At 43.2% G+C, this 16,689-nt stretch overlaps 1 protein-coding gene across 3 annotated transcripts in view; it reads right to left on the bottom strand.

The window, feature by feature from the left end:
* The window catches only part of LOC115200945 (mediator of RNA polymerase II transcription subunit 24), a 32,834-nt gene extending 17,598 nt beyond the window's left edge, over positions 1-15,236 (bottom strand). For 2 of the 3 annotated variants that reach the window (XM_029764086.1, XM_029764087.1), the window contains exons 1-10: positions 15,119-15,236; positions 14,260-14,390; positions 14,076-14,158; positions 6,654-6,692; positions 6,464-6,537; positions 5,992-6,215; positions 4,406-4,517; positions 4,151-4,301; positions 3,876-3,989; positions 3,693-3,740 (exon numbers count right to left, since the gene is read on the bottom strand). In XM_029764086.1, the coding sequence (XP_029619946.1) occupies positions 3,693-3,740; positions 3,876-3,989; positions 4,151-4,301; positions 4,406-4,517; positions 5,992-6,215; positions 6,464-6,537; positions 6,654-6,692; positions 14,076-14,158; positions 14,260-14,389 (975 nt within the window). In that variant the 5' untranslated portion in view covers position 14,390; positions 15,119-15,236. Of the gene's footprint in view, positions 1-3,686; positions 3,741-3,875; positions 3,990-4,150; positions 4,302-4,405; positions 4,518-5,991; positions 6,216-6,463; positions 6,538-6,653; positions 6,693-14,075; positions 14,159-14,259; positions 14,391-15,118 lie in introns of all 3 variants that reach the window. The other variant, XM_029764085.1, reaches the window with a different exon arrangement.
* Positions 15,237-16,689: the final 1,453 nt, after the last annotated feature.

Here is a 16,689-nt window from a genome sequence, read left to right as displayed (position 1 = left end):
ACAAACGGATAATTAGTGAAATACTGTGAAAACCAATATCACTGAGCTTCCCAGGCCCATGTTTACCAGGACTAAGAACATCAATTGTAGATTAATAATGACAGCGTTGTATTATCCCACGGATCCTTTTGCCAAAGGTCAACAGTGATGCCAACTTCCACGCATTGGACCCTCTTCACACGCCACATCTCTTATTTCTAACACATTGGAAAAAGTAGGCCTACTGCTTTTATTTTCTGATTAATATACAGTGTATATTCAGCACGTTAACTTTTCAACTGAACCTCCAAATTGTTTTGAAATTACAAGTTTATGAACTAAATTATCATAAGAGCAGCAAGGCAACTTGTAGCGCTGTTTTGGCTACATTATTCACCCCTTGTGCTCATTTGCAATTCAGCACTAGGTCCATTAGGCTGTAACAAGGAAAAGGCAGCATTGAGCAGGAATTCTGGTAATGACCTGACTTTTTTTTTTTTTTGTATTTTACGTAATTTAGCAGACGCTCTTATCCAGAGCGACTTACAGTAGTGAATGCATACATTTCATACAATTTATAACTGTATGATTAACATTATTTTGCTCTAACAGATTGTGAACCCAAATGTGTAACTGATTCTAGTGGGGACAACAATACATTGAAATATACACTGCTCAAAAAAATAAAGGGAACACTAAAATAACACATTCTAGATCTGAATGAAATAATCTTATTAAATACTTTTTTATTTACATAATTGAATGTGCTGACAACAAAATCACACGAAAATAAATCATTGGAAATCCAATTTATCAACCCATGGAGGTCTGGATTTGGAGTCACACTCAAAATTAAAGTGGAAAACCACACTACAGGCTGATCCAACTTTGATGTAATGTCCTTAAAACAAATCAGAATGAGGCTCAGTAGTGTGTGTGGCCTCCACGTGCCTTTATGACCTCCCTACAACGCCTGGGCATGCTCCTGATGAGGTGGCGAATGGTCTCCTGAGGGATCTCCTCCCAGACCTGGACTAAAGCATCCGCCAACTCCTGGACAGTCTGTGGTGCAACGTGGCGTTGGTGGATGGAGCGAGACATGATGTCCCAGATGTGCTCAATTGGATTCAGGTCTGGGGAACGGGCGGGCCAGTCCATAACATCAATGCCTTCCTCTTGCAGGAACTGCTGACACACTCCAGCCACATGAGGTCTAGCATTGTCTTGCATTAGGAGGAACCCAGGGCCAACCGCACCAGCATATGGTCTCACAAGGGGTCTGAGGATCTCATCTCGGCACCTAATGGCAGTCAGGCTACCTCTGGCGAGCACATGGAGGGCTGTGCGGCCCCCCAAAGAAATGCCACCCCACCCCATGACTGACCCACCGCCAAACCGGTCATGCTGGAGGATGTTGCAGGCAGCAGAACGTTCTCCACGGCGTCTCCAGACTCTGTCACATGTGCTCAGTGTGAACCTGCTTTCATCTGTGAAGAGCACAGGGCGCCAGTGGCGAATTTGCCAATCTTGGTGTTCTCTGGCAAATGCCAAACGTCCTGCACGGTGTTGGGCTGTAAGCACAACCCCCACCTGTGGACGTCGGGCCTTCATACCACCCTCATGGAGTCCGTTTCTGACCGTTTGAGCTGACACATGCACATGTGTGGCCTGCTGGAGGTCATTTTGCAGGGCTCTGGCAGTGCTCCTCCTGCTTCCCTTGCACAAAGGCGGAGGTAGCGGTCCTGCTGCTGGGTTGTTGCCCTCCTACGGCCTCCTCCACATCTCCTGATGTACTGGCCTGTCTCCTGGTAGCGCCTCCATGCTCTGGACACTACGCTGGCAGACACAGCAAACCTTCTTGCCACAGCTCGCATTGATGTGCCATCCTGGATGAGCTGCACTACCTGAGCCACTTGTGTGGGTTGTAGACTCCGTCTCACGCTACCACTAGAGTGAAAGCACCGCCAGCATTCAAAAGTGACCAAAACATCAGCCAGGAAGCACAGGAACTGAGAAGTGGTCTGTGGTCACCACCTGCAGAACCACTCCTTTATTGGGGGTGTCTTGCTAATTGCATATAATTTCCACCTGTTGTCTATTCCATTTGCACAACAGCATGTGAGATTTATTGTCAATCAGTGTTGCTTCCTAAGTGGACAGTTTGATTTCACAGAAGTATGATTGACTTGGAGTTACATTGTGTTGTTTAAGTGTTCCCTTTATTTTTTTGAGCAGTGTATTTTGGGTTGGGTGTAGGGGCAGGCTGTGTCATCTGGTCTTCAGGAGATTTTATTATCCGTTTCATTTATTTGGTCTTTCACATTAGCTGATGTAAGTCATAAGAACAATTCCCATATTTAAAATCTAATGCCAACTTGTGTCTTTGAAAAAATATTAATATTTTTGGGGGAGTGCTGGACAGTGATGAAATGAGAATAGGCTATACTGAAATGCGCCTTATCCTATTTTGTATTGTGCACAAGCTGCAAGGCAGAAATAATAAAAGAGCTTGTTGATGTAGGCAAGACAGCAAGGTTTTGCAAATCAGCCACAACCAACTGAAGATTGAAATTCATTAGATTTTTCTTGAATGTGGGATATTTGTCAGATGAACATATTCAAACCCCCAGTATTTGGGAAACATAGATCAGGGATGGCCAACCCCCTTGGAGAGCTACCTCTCAGCAGGATTCTTTTTTCTACGGTCCTATTTTAAAAGGGATAGTTCACCCAAATGAATGACATATTTCCATGCTTTTCTTATGGACAAGGAGAGACTGCAATCCATCCTATGGTTAGCCACTTCAACCAACCATTAATATCATCATGTTCGAACCAAAAACCAACAGAATTCAAATGTTCCTCAGAGAGCATACTCTAAATTTCATGCCCAAATCATTTCAAAGTAACTTCAAACCAAGTCGGTGTGTTTTAAGTGTATATTCAACTTTAAAAGAATCCTAAATACACTTGACCTGTGATTTTAAAAATATTTGATTCCACCCTGGTAGTGGGCCATGTGAAAATATGAATTGCAGGAAATTAGATTTAAAACTGTATTTTTCCTTGGACGGGACACCCATACTCCCACATTCAGGAGAGATCTCACTCCAAGTATTCTTCAAAAGTTGTCAGCCCTGTATTCAATAACATTTGTGGTTTCATTTATTTATCTGGCTGCAGACTCCCTGCAGTACCTCCCCTGTTCTAGAGCGTGCATTATTTCCCTACAATAGACGGCATAATTCAATGGCTATGAAGTTCATTCTTACATGTTCTATGTTTGAGCTGCTTTTGAAAGCAAAAAAGTCTAACTAAAAACATTACTGGCATTGCTTAATTCGATTTTCATAATAGCAAGCTAGGACGGATGGCTTGGTTAACCAAGCTACCAAGTCTGTTTGGTTACCAAGGCAACTACTGTAGCTATCCCGTCAACTTGCTAGCTACTTCAGTGAGCTTTGGAACACATTTCAACTATAGCCTTGGTATAAAAGAGATAATCAACTCAGGGCTCTATGCGTTCTCAGGAAAATAATGCAACTCCGTGCATGGTTAGTTGTCGTCTATTATTTTCCACAGAATGCATAGCCCCTCGTTGATTATCCCTTTCATATTTCCAATGTATATTACTGGTAAATAAACTTGAAACAGATCTTATAACCCTTGATTGTTATGGATGTAAAGAGAATAACTCAGTACTATACCTGTACCTTCTCACCCTGGGGATACTTCTTTAGCCTGAGGAGAACCTGGGGGATCTAGAGATGAGAGGATCGTCAGTAAGATGGTGACATCTCATGGGCTCCAATGAAAAGAAAGCATTCAAATGCTTGCTCCAAGGACCATAAAACATTTATATACTGTAACTATCTGGCATTCATTGTGAGAAGTACCTTAAGGAAGGTGAAGGCAGTCCACTTGAGCTCCTCGGTGCCCTCTGGTGACTCGATGAGGCCAGTGAAACACGCTTTCCAGATCTCCAACACAAAGACTGGCGCAGGGATACGCTGCACAGGGGAATGCACCAGGCTTGGGGGTCAATATTCCATTTCAATTCAGTCAATTCAGGAAGTAAACGGATTTACAATTTCCCTCAACTAAAAGTGAAACTCAAAGTGAAAGTTGCATATGCTTTGCATACGTTAACTCTAGACCAATTAAGGCTCACCTGCATCCTCTTGATCATCATCAGCTGCTCCACCAGTGGCTGAGTCTCCCCTGTCAGGTTCATGGTTCCTTCCAGCATGATGAAGGCGTGGACGGAGGGGAACAACGAGTGGTGCGGGGGGTCTGACTGTTCAGACAGAATCGTAGGAATACTGAGGGGGAAGATTGGTCAGATGATTATAAAAACAGCCATCGTGGCTTCAATTATTGTTTACAAAGGCCATTGGCTTGTACCCAATAAGTGCTACATTCTCACCTCTTCACCAATGAAATGCACTCCTCCAGCTTGCCTCTCAGTGTCTGATTGGTCAGACTGTTGAGCCCCTCTGTCACTTTGAGCAAAGCTTGCTCCACATTGGTCCAGGAAGCTTTGGAAACATATATGATGTGGAGTCAAACATACCAATGAAATTCATTCAAATCAAATGCTATAACAATATTAATATATTGTCATTTCAGTTTTATCAAAATAATATGCAGCTAACTACATGTAAACTCAGCAAAAAAGAAAAGTCCTCTCACTGTCAACTGCATTATTTTCAGCAAACTTAACATGTGTAAATATTTGTATGAACCTAACAAGATTCAACAACAGAGACATAAACTGAACAAGTTCCACAGACATGTGACTAACAGAAATGGAATAATGTGTCCCTGAACAAAGGGGGTCAAAATCAAAAGTAAGTCAGTATCTGGTGTGGCCACCAGCTGTTTTAAGTACTGCAGTGCAGCTCCTCCTCATAGACTGCACCAGAACACTGACATTCCTGTCTTGCAGGAAATCACGCACAGAACGAGCACTATGGCTGGTGGCATTGTAATGCTGGAGGGTCATGTCAGGATGAGCCTGCAGGAAGGGTACCACATGAGGGAGGGGGATGTCTTCTCTGTAACGCACAGCATTGAGATTGCCTGCACTGACAACAAGCTCAGTCCGATGATGCTGTGACACACCGCTCCAGACCATGACAGACCCTCCACCTTCAAATCGATCCCGCTCCAGAGTACAGGCCTCGGTGTAATGCTCATTCCTTCAATGATAAATGCGAATGAGACCATCACCCCTGGTGAGACAAAACCACGACTCGTCAGTAAAGAGCACTTTTTGCCAGTCCTGTCTGGTCCAACGACGGTGGGTGTGTGTCCACAGGGGATGTTGTTGCCGGTGATGTCTGGTGAGGACCTGCCTTACAACAGGCCTAAAAGCAGCCAGTCCAGCCTCTCTCAGCCAACTGCGGACAGTCTGAGCACTAATGGAGGGATTGTGCGTTCCTGGTGTAACTCGGGCAGTTGTTGCCATCCTGTACCTGTCCCGCAGGTGTGCTGTTCGGATGTACCGATCCGGTGCAGGTGTTGTTACACGTGGTCTGCCACTGCGAGGACGATCAGCTGTCCGTCCTGTCTCAGGCATCTCACAGTACAGACATTGCAATTTATTGCCCTGGCCACATCTGCAGTCCTCATGCCTCCCTGCAGCATGCCTAAGGCACATTCATGCAGATGAGCAGGGACCCTGGGCATCTTTCTTTTGGTATTTTTCAGAGTCAGTAGAAAGGCCTCTTTAGTGTCCTACGTTTTCATAACTGTGACCTTAATTGCCTACTGTCTGTAAGCTTAGTGTCTTAACAACCGTTCCACAGGTGCATGTTCATTCATTGTTCATGGTTCACTGAACAAGCATGGGAAACAGTGTTTAAACCCTTTACAATGAAGATCTGTGAAGTTATTTGGATTTTTATGAATTATCTTTGAAAGAAAAGGGTCCTGAATAAGGGACATTTCTTTTTTTGCTGAGTTTAGTTATAGGAAAACTTCTTAGAAGATTCTGTATCCCTGACTGACCTTGGTCCTCCAGGCGAGCGATATGGACTAGGGCCCTGTTCTTCTGGCTGTTCACCAAATCCCTTAGCCTCTCCAGGCAGGCCCTCAGGTTGGCTTCTGTGCTGGCCGACGGCCCCAGCTCCCTGAGCCTCTCGCAGTACCAGGCGCAGCCCGTCAGGAGCCACACTACCACACCCAGCAGGGCCCGGCACAGCCCGATGCACTCCTCCGCCTTCCCGTGGCAGCTGGGATGGAGGGGGGGTGGGGGTAAAATTGATGTTTGAAAAATAATACCCCAGAATTATCCCAATGTGAAAGATGACTTGACGTCAGAAATGCACTCACTCAGATAATCATTCAACCAGAAAGTTGCACCTCTTTCTCGGCAGAGCCAGGATGAAACATTTTCTAGGGCTAACACCATTGTCAAATTTAAAGGAAGGAAGAAAATAACGGGATGGGAGAGGGACGGGATAAAGCAAGTGTGTAGTACCTGAGACGGTGGCAGAACATGTCCATTATCTCCAACAGGGACTTGACGCAGAGCTCTCTGGAGAAGTCATCAAACTTCAGAACAAAAAGGAGCATGTCAGACAAGTTGTCATCCGATGAAAGCATGCATGTCTGGTAGCAGTCAGACAGTTGTTATTGGCCAGAGTGACAGAAAGAGGAACCCAACTCACCTTACTGATGGCTAAGAGTACACTTGAATAAGAGACCATCTGAGGAAATACAATGGTTTCTATTAATAATAATTGTGCATAAATCAACTTTCCTACCATGGGAAGAATATACAGATTAACCCTTCAATATCACAGCAACCAAAGACAGATCTTACATTAGTCCAAGCAATATGAAACAAATTTGAGATATTCACTTTTTCATAAAAGCATGAAACTTAGTACACTTGTACTGTTTGGGGCCCTGAACATTTTCAGGTAAGGAGCCATCGCAGAAACACCTCCTGCCGGCCATTTTCCATTCCGCCATAATGAAAACATTTATTTTGTGTCATATCTCCTGAACCAAACATGATAACACAGAAAGGGTGAGGTCTGCAACTATGTTTTGTTGGTCAATGATTCCAACAGTGCCATGTACACCAGAAACAATTCTGATTATTATATAAATGGTAAAGTGCCATGGTAAGCAACGGGAAGAATTCCAATAAAATCACTTTCTGACAACGTACCCAAAATAGTATTATTTCAGCTGTCGTCTTGCCGCCGCTGGTTGTGAAAGTGGATACTGTGTAAATTCAAGGAACACAGGAAGGCCTTTGAAAATATCTGGACACAGATTTTATAATATTAATTTGGGTAGATACTAATATTTGTCCTATTTCACAATGCGTTTTTTGCATATTTCACTCTCCATGAGACACCCTCGGAGAGTGGGGTAACGGCCAGGGTCTGCAATTATCAACAGTGACTCTGGAGCAATTAAGGTTAATTGCCTTGCTCAAGGGCACAATGACCGATTTTGCACCTTGTCGACTCGGGGATTGGAACTAGCAACCTTTCAGTTACTGGCCAAACGCTCTAACCGCTAGAGAAACCCCTCACCACGGAACGGGCGGTATGAGCTGTGGGTGGGGTCAGCCTGGTCCGACCCTGCCCAACACACGTGTTCATTTGAGGAAGCTTTCCAGACAGACAAGCGATGGGCAGAGCGGGGTTCGTATATAGCTCAGTGGGCATGTTAAGTACAAAAACGTTTTGGTACAGTGCAGATAGAAATGCCATTAATAGAACTGACATGATTCCTTAGAATCAGAGGCATGTTTGTTCTACATAATACATTTCTATCTATCTAAACGTTTGCTAAAGTTGTGTCCTTCCTCCTGCTGAACACTAGCCACAATAACAATTAGCCACAAAAGTAGAATTTGCAGTTTGCCTTAAAAAAAACTCCCTTATTGAAAGCAAAGCAAACAAATACACACAGGGAAATCATGCCATATTTGGACTAGATTGGAATGTTGCTACATCATTTAAAATGAAATACAATGATTTATTAGTTGGCCCAAAAAACTGTTGAAATCCAACTGTGGAAGTATTAGACTGCATAATTGCATTGAGGGCACTATAAAGCCTTAGCTATGAAATGGGGTATCAGCGTACTCAGTGACAGCCACAGAAAACTATTCTCAAGAGTATAAACAAATATTAGCATCTTAGCTCTTATTGCAGGACATTGACTGTGGAAAATCACCTTCAAAGTCAGTATATTGTGTGCATTGGACAATCATATTGCACTGTACAGTCTAACCCAGGGTTTCCCAAACTTGGTCCTGGGGCCCACCCTGGGTGTAGGTTTTGTTTTTTGCCCAAGTACTACACACAGCTGATTCAAATAACCAACTCATCATCAAGCATTGATTATTTAATTCAGCTGTGTAGTGCTAGGTCAAAAGATTTGCACCCAGGGGGGGCCCCTAGGACCGGGTTTGGGAAACCCTGGCCTAATCTATAGATTGTGCCCCCATGAAATGGTGTATCAGCCTACTCAGTGACACCCACATAACACAACTACAGTGCATTCAGAAAGTATTCAGATCAACTTTTGTTACATTACAGCCTTATTCTAAAATGGATTAAATCGTTTCCCACCCCCCGCCCTCATAAATCTACACACTATACCCCATAGTGACAAAGTGAAAGCAGGTTTAGAAATGTTTGCAAATGTATTAAAAATAAAAACTGATACCTTATTTACATAAGTATTCAGACCATTTGTGTTGAGACTCGAAATTGAGCTCAGATGCATCCTGTTTCCAATGATCATCCTTGAGATGTTTCTACAACTTGATTGGAAAAACCAAGCCATGAGGTCGAAGGAATTGTCCACAGAGCTCCGAGAAAGGATTGTGTTGGGGCACAGATCTGGGGAAGGGTACCAAAACATTTCTGCAGCATTGAAAGACCCCAATAACACAGTGGCCTCCATTTTAAATAGAAGAAGTTTGGAACCACCAAGACTCTTCCTAGAGCTGGCCTCCCAGCCAAACTGAGCAATCAGGGAAGAAGGACCTTGCTCGGGGAGATGACCAATAACCCGATGGTCACTCTGACAGAGCTCCTCTGTGGAGATGGGAGAACCTTCCAGAAGGACAACAACCCTAAGCACACAACCACGACAACGCAGGAGTTGCTTTGGAACAAGGCTCTGAATGTCCTTGAGTGGCCAAGCCAAACCCCAGACTTGAACCTGATCGAACATCTCCGGAGAGACCTGAAAATAGCTGTGCAGCGACGGTCCCCATCCAACCTGACAGAACTTGAGACAATTTGCTGAGAAGAATGGGAGAACCTCCCCAAATACAGGTGTGCCAAGCTTGTAGCATCATACCCAAGACTTGAGGCTGTAATGTTTTCTGCCCCTCCCAAAAGATAAAAATGTGTAGATAATTGGCCCTCTTTCTGAGATTCACTGACAAACAGGACCACACCTGGCCTGCTGAGGAGTGACAGACTCCATCCTAGCTGGAGGGGTGCTCTCATCTTATCTATGAACATAGAGCCCTGTCTAACTCCTCTAGCACCACAATGAGAGACTTCACTAAGCTGGCAGGCTGTCTGCCACTAGCACACAGTCAGTGTAGTCAGCTCAGCTATCCCCATTGAGACCATGTTTGCGCCTCGATCTAGGTTGAGCAAAACAAAACATGGCGGTGTTCGCCTTAACAATATCACTGGAATAAAGACCTCCCTTCCTGTCATTATTGAAAGAGATTGATCTCACATCTCAAAATAGGGTTAATTAATGTTAGAACCTTCATTGTCTATGACTGCCTTGGAAGTGAACTAATCACTGATCATAATCTTGAAGTGATTGGCCTGACTGAAACATGGCCCAAGCCTGATGAATGTACTGTGTTAAAATGAGGCCTCTCCTCCTGGTTACACTAGTGACCATATCCCCCGTGCATCACGCAAAGGCGGAGGTGTTGCTAACATTTATGAGAGCAAATTGCAATTTACAGAAAAAAAGACTGTCTTTTGAGCTTCTAGTCATGAAATCTATGCAGCCTAGTCAATCACTTTTTATAGCTACTGTTTACTGGCCTCCTGGGCCGTATACAACGTTCCTCACGGAGTTACCTGAATACCTAATCCGACCTTGAAGTCATGGCAGATATTCACATTTTTGGTGACTTCAATAGTCACATGGAAAAGTCCACATACCCACTCCCAAAGGCTTTCGGAGCCATCATCGACTCAGTGGGTTTTGTCCAACATGTCTCCAGACCTTCTCACTGCCACAGTCATACTCTGGTCCTAGTTTAGTCCCATGGAATAAATGTTGTGGATCTTAAATGTTTTTCCTCATAATCCTGGACTATCGGACCACCATTTTATTACGTTTGCAATCGCAACAAATAATCTGCTCAGACCCCAACCAAGGACCATCAAAAGCAGTGCTATAAATTCACAGACAACCCAAAGATTCCTAGATGCCCTTTCAGACTCCCTCCACCTACCCAAGGACATCGGCGTACACAAATCGGTTAACCACTTAACTGAGGGTCTTAATTTAACCTTGCGTAATACCCTAGATGCAGTCAAATCCCTAAAAACAAAACATTGGTCACAAGAAATTTGCTCCCGCCGAGCCCAAAAAGTTGGAACGGTAATTGCGCTCCACCATTTCCGTTCCAACTAACTTGGAAAGACAGTACCGTGCAATATCAAAGAGCTCGATCATCCTATTTTTCCAACCTAATTGAGGAGAATAAGAACAATCCAAAATGTATTTTTGATCCTGTTGCAAAGCTAACTAAAAAGCAGCATTCAGGAGGTTAGCTTTCACTTCAACAGTGATAAATTCAAACTTCGATGAAAAGATCATGATGATTGAAAAACTAATTACAGACTCTACTTTGAATCTGCGCATTTCTCCAAAGCTCAGTTGTGCTGAGAGCTACTTCCTGTGCTTGGCCCTCCTGTTGAACAATACAAATGGCTCCCTATCCACCGGATGTGTACCAAACTCACTAAAAGTGGCAGTATTAAAGCCTCTCTTGAAAAAGCCAAACCTTGACCCGGAAAATATTTAAAAAAACTAAATCTGCCTATATCAAATCTCCCATTCCTCTCAATATTTAAAAAAAAAAAAGCTTTTGCGCAGCAACTCACTGCCTTCCTGAAGACAAATAATGTATACAAAATGCTTCAGTCTGGTTTTAGACCCCATCATAGCACTGAGACTGCACTCGTAAAGGTGGTAAATCGGTCCTCGTGCTCCTAGACCTTAGTGCTGCTTTTGACACCATCGATCACCACATTCTTTTGGAGATATTGGAAACCCAAATTGGTCTACACAGACAAGTTCTTGCCTAGTTCAGATCTCATCTGTCGGAAAGATATCGGTTTGTCTCTGTAGATGGTTTGTCTTCTGACAACTCAATTGTAAGTTTCGGCATTCCTCAAGGTTCTGTATTTGGACCACTATTGTTTTCACTATATATTCTAACTCTTGGTGATGTAATTCAGAAACACAATGTCAACATTCACTGCTATGCGGACTACACCCAGCTGTACATTTCAATGAAACATGGTGAAGCCCCAAAATGCCTACCCGGAAAGCCTGTGTCTCAGACATAAGGCAGTGGATGGCAGCAAATGTTTTACTTTTAAACTCGGACAAAGCAGAGATGCTAGTTCTAGGTCCCAAGAAACAAAGATCTGCTGTTGGATCTGACAATTAATCTTGATGGTTGTACAGTTGTCTCAAATAAACCTGAAAGACCTCGCCTTTACTCTGGACCCTGATCTCTCTTTTGATGATCATATCAAGAATATTTCAAGGACAGCATTTTTCCATCTTTGTAAAATTGCAAAAATCTGAAACCTTTTGTCCACAAATGATGCAGAAAAGCTAATCCATGCTTTTGTCACTTCTAGATTAGGCTACTGCAATGCTCTACTCTCCGGCTACCCGGACAAAGCACAAAAAAACTTCAGGTAGTGCTAAACACGGCTGCTAGAATCCTGACTAGGACCAAAATATTTGATCACATTACTCCAGTGCTAACCTCTCTACATTGGCTTCCTGTTAAGGCTACGACTGATTTCAAGGTTTTACTGCTAACCTACAAATCATTACATGGGCTTGCTCCGACCCATCTCTCCGATTTGGTCCTGCCGTACATACCTAGACGTATGCTATGGTCACAAGACGCAGGCCTCTTTATTGTCCCTAGAATTTCTAAGCAAACAGCTGGAGGCAGGGCTTTCTCCTATAGAGCTCAATTTTTATGGAATGATCTGCCTATCCGTGTGAGAGACGCAGACTCGGTCTCGACATTTAAGTCCTTACTGAAGACTCATCTCTTCAGTAGATCCTATGATTGAGTGTAGTCTGGCCCAGGGTTGCGAAGGTGAACGGCAAGACACTGGAGTGACGAACCGCCCTTGCTGTTTCTGCCTGCCTCCCCTCTCTCCACTGGGATTCTCTGCCTCTGACCCTATTACAGGGGCTGAGTCACTGGCTTACTAGTAGTGCTCTTCCATGTCATCCCTAGGAGGGGGTATCACTTGAGTGAGTTGAGTCACCTGGTCGTGCTGCTGCTCCAGTTTCAACTGTTCTGCCTGCGGCTAGGGAACCCTGACCTGTTCACCAGACGTGCTACCTCGTCCCGGACCTGCTGTTTTCGACTCCCTCGCTCTACCGCATCTGCTGTCTCTAACTCAATGCTCGGCTATGAAAAGCCAATTGACATTTAAACCTGAGGTACTGACCTGTTGCCCTCTACAACCACTGTGATTATTATTTGACCCTGTCAGTCATCTATGAACATTTGAACATCTTGAAGAACAATCTGGCAATGTACTCTTATAACCGCCACCCGGCACAGCCAGAAGAGGACTGGCCACACCTCAGAGACTGGTTCACCTCTAGGTTTCTTCCTAGGTTCCTAGGTTCAATCTAGCTGGCTAGACATCTGATTGAAATATCCCCGACTATTTACTCATTCTCCGTGAGTCAAAGGGTTTTTGTTTGGGGGATTTCTGTTGACATGGCAGAGTTTCCCATTGGACAAAGTGGTGAATGAATGCGCTGCTAACAAGGCAAAACCGGGGGAGCTGACAAATATAACGAGCATACATGAATCATTCACAGAGTTAGGCGTGATTAGAACTTCGATCAAGAAGCCTTGAGCAACACTGGGAATGCAATAAGTGCGTAAACGACAATGAACAAAATAAAAAAAATGCGTTAACGGCATTTACCCATCACTATATCCCTGGTTGGGTCTGGCAAAACCCATTCATAAACATCAATATCCCGCCAGGCAAGATTGAATCTATATTTGCCTGGCATTTTAGCTATCAATGTAACGTTTGGCAGCGCCGAATCAGTCAGTTCTGTACCTGCCTGTCTGAGTGGCAGTGTGGGTGGAATGAGCAAACTCGCCTGGCAACCAGAGCGCGAAACACGAACAAATAAAATTCAGTAGTCTGCCTGGAAATAAATTCTCTAGACCAAGGCATTTCTAATGTTTTTCATATCAACGTATTTCCTCATTTTCTGTTCTCCTCGCATTTTAATTCAAGTCATTTTTAAGTACCAACTTGAGAAAATGTCTGATTTAAGGTATTCCAGTACTTGAATTTCAGAGTGCCAAACTCAAGTACTTTAAGCACCTTGTGTGAACCCTACACACAGTATCCACATTCACAGGCAGGGGAAAGATGACAGCAGTACGCCACAGAAATAATATTCTATTGGGTACATTTCTTTCCATGGCAGTCCACCATTATATAATAATCTGAACTGTTTATGATGTTGTACATGGCACCATTGTAATCCTTGACCATCAAAACATAGAACGTGTAATGTCTAACCCTATGTTTTTATGTTTGGTTCAGGAGATATGACGCAAAATACATTACTTGGTTATGGTGGAATGGAAAATGGCCGCTATGAGTCGTTTTTGCGATGGCTCCATATCTGAAAATGTTAAGGGCCTCAAACTGTACAGGTGAACAAAGTTTCATGCTTTTATCAAAAAGTTATAATTTTCACATATCGCCTGGAATGTGTGTGTATTTTGAGGTCATGTATATGGTAAAATATGGGTTCCAAAATGTAAACCTTACCTGGGAACTGATGGCATACTTGAGGTAGGACAAGATGAGCGGGTTGGGAGAAGGGCCAATCATTGCCTGCTCCATGAGAGCCTCTGGAACATAGGGAAATACAACAATAATGAAATCATACACATTCATTGTTTACTTCCACTTCCCAAGCATTTACATGGATGATCAACATAAATCAGCTGACCTGCCAAGTTCAGGTAGTCCCATGTGGCTCCCTTTGGGAAGTTCTTTTTGATGTTGATGGCCCATTGATAGTCGCTCCAGCGCTCCTTCCAAGCCTGGAGGATGGCTTGTTTCAAATTGACCACCTTCATACTGACAAGAGCCACACACATTATCTATCAACCACATGCCTTACATGGAATTCAAGAGTTCGTTTTTTTTTTTGCATATGTCAATGTCATACGATGTATAAGCTCCATGATGTACGTTTTTGTTGGTGAAACTAGCAACAAAGTTGAGCCTAGTCGACACTGCTGGCTCACGACTTAGATGTTATGCATGTACCTCTGGTTCAGATCCGACACGCATGCATGAACCAGAAACAGTCTGGTTGTCAACAAAGTGTTTAGTTGTTTATTCGTATTTGAGAAATTACACCCTGCCCACACAGAATTTGTCCGCGCTCAACCAACATCGTTGCTTTGGTGAGAAGTAACAAAATTACTGAAGAAATCTGCGAAGGAGATGTTAAAGAATGCTCAGGCGCACGTAACGCGTCGCTATGCCCATGAACCGGGCAGGCATAACTACTCTACCGTACCGGATGAGACTTTCTAGCTCGTTTATTGATTTCCCCCGTGTAGACTATGTTTGCAAGACAGTTGTTGACGTATTACAATGTACATTTGAGAAATATAATTATCTACCAAAAACATGACAAGCTAGCAATGTCTTCCTCAGCAAAGTGGCTAGCTAGCTAGCTACAGCTGTCTGTCTGTGCAGGCAGGGTGAAGTTAAACGAGAGCCCTGGCGTATTCAAGATGCATACTATGATATACGTAGCGTTAGATAGATAAACTACCAGTTAAATTAATACTCACGTGAAACGTCGAGAATGTATAAATGTTACTTTAGCCTAACGTGGTACTTAGTCAGATGTACAAGACAATGAACGCCATTTTTTTCTCTTTTTTTCTATTATAACAACATCGTTAGCATTGATTGGTCGAGAGAAACCGTTCTGAGTAAACAGCAAGCCCATTGGTTTCTTTCGTTCAAACCTGTCATCACCAATTTTTGCCACTAGATGTCACCACATTCCCACTTACAGTACCAGTAAAAATTTTGGACACCGAGTATTCAAGAATTTTTCTTAATTTTTACTATTTTCTACAATGTAGAATAATAGTGAAGACATCAAAACTATGAAATAACACATATGGGATCATGCTCTTTTGCACACCAGTATTTCTAGTTGCACATCCTCATCTGCACATCTGTTACTTCAGTGTTATTTGCTAAATTGTAATTACTTCGCTATGGCCTATTTATTGCCTTACCTCCTTACTTCATTTGCACACACTGTATACATATTTTCTATTGTGTTATTGACTGTACATTTGTTTATCCCATGTGTAACTTTGTGTTGTTGTTTTTGTCGCACTGCTTTGCTTTATCTTGGCCAGGTCGCAGTTGTAAGTGAGAACTTGTTCTCAACTGGCCTACCTGGTTAAATAAAGGTGAAATTAAAAATTAAAAATTGTTAAACAAATCAAAATATATTTTAGATTTTAGATTCTTCAAAGTAGCCACCCTTTGCCTTGATGACAGCGTTTCACACTCTTGGCATTCTCTCAACCAGTATGATGAGGTAGTCACCTGGAATGCATTTCAATGCCTTATTAAAAGTTAATTTGTGGAATTTCTTTCATTTCCTAATGCGTTTGAGCCAATCTGTTGTGTTGTGACAAGATAGGGGTGGTATACCAGAGATAGCCAAGACCAAGTCCATATTATGGTAAGAACAGCTCAAATAAGCAAAGAGAAACGACAGTCCATCATTACTTTAAGACATGAAGGTCAGTCAATGTGGAACATTTCAAGAACATTGAACATTTCTTCAAGTGCAGTTGCAAAAACCATCAAGCGCAATGATGACATTGGCTCTCATAAGGACCGCCACATGAAAGGAAGACCCAGTTACCTCTGCTGCAGAGGATAAGTTAATTTGAGTTACCAGCCTCAGAAATTCCAGCCCAAATAAATGAGTTCAAGTAACAGACACATTTCGTGAATCAGGCCTTCATGGTCGAATTGCTGCAGAGAAACAACTAATAAAGGACACCAATAAGAAGAAGAGACCTGCTTGGGCCAAGAAACATGAGCAATGGACATTAGACTGGTGGAAATCTCTCCTTTGGTCTAATGAGTCCAAATTTAGATTTTTGGTTCCAACCGCCGTGTCTTTGTGAGACGCAGAGTAGGTGAACAGATCATCTCTGCATGTGTAGTTCCCACCATGAAGCATGGAGGAGGAGGTGTGGGGGTGCTTTGCTGGTGACACTGTCAGTGATTTATTTAGAATTCAAGGCACACTTAACCAGCATGGCTACCACGGCATTCTGCAGCGATACGCCATCCCATCTGGTTTGCGATTAGCGGGACTATCATT

Source organism: Salmo trutta, chromosome 10 (assembly GCF_901001165.1).
Source record: "Salmo trutta chromosome 10, fSalTru1.1, whole genome shotgun sequence".
NCBI lineage: Eukaryota > Metazoa > Chordata > Actinopteri > Salmoniformes > Salmonidae > Salmo > Salmo trutta.
This window is presented reverse-complemented; position numbering and strand designations above follow the sequence as displayed.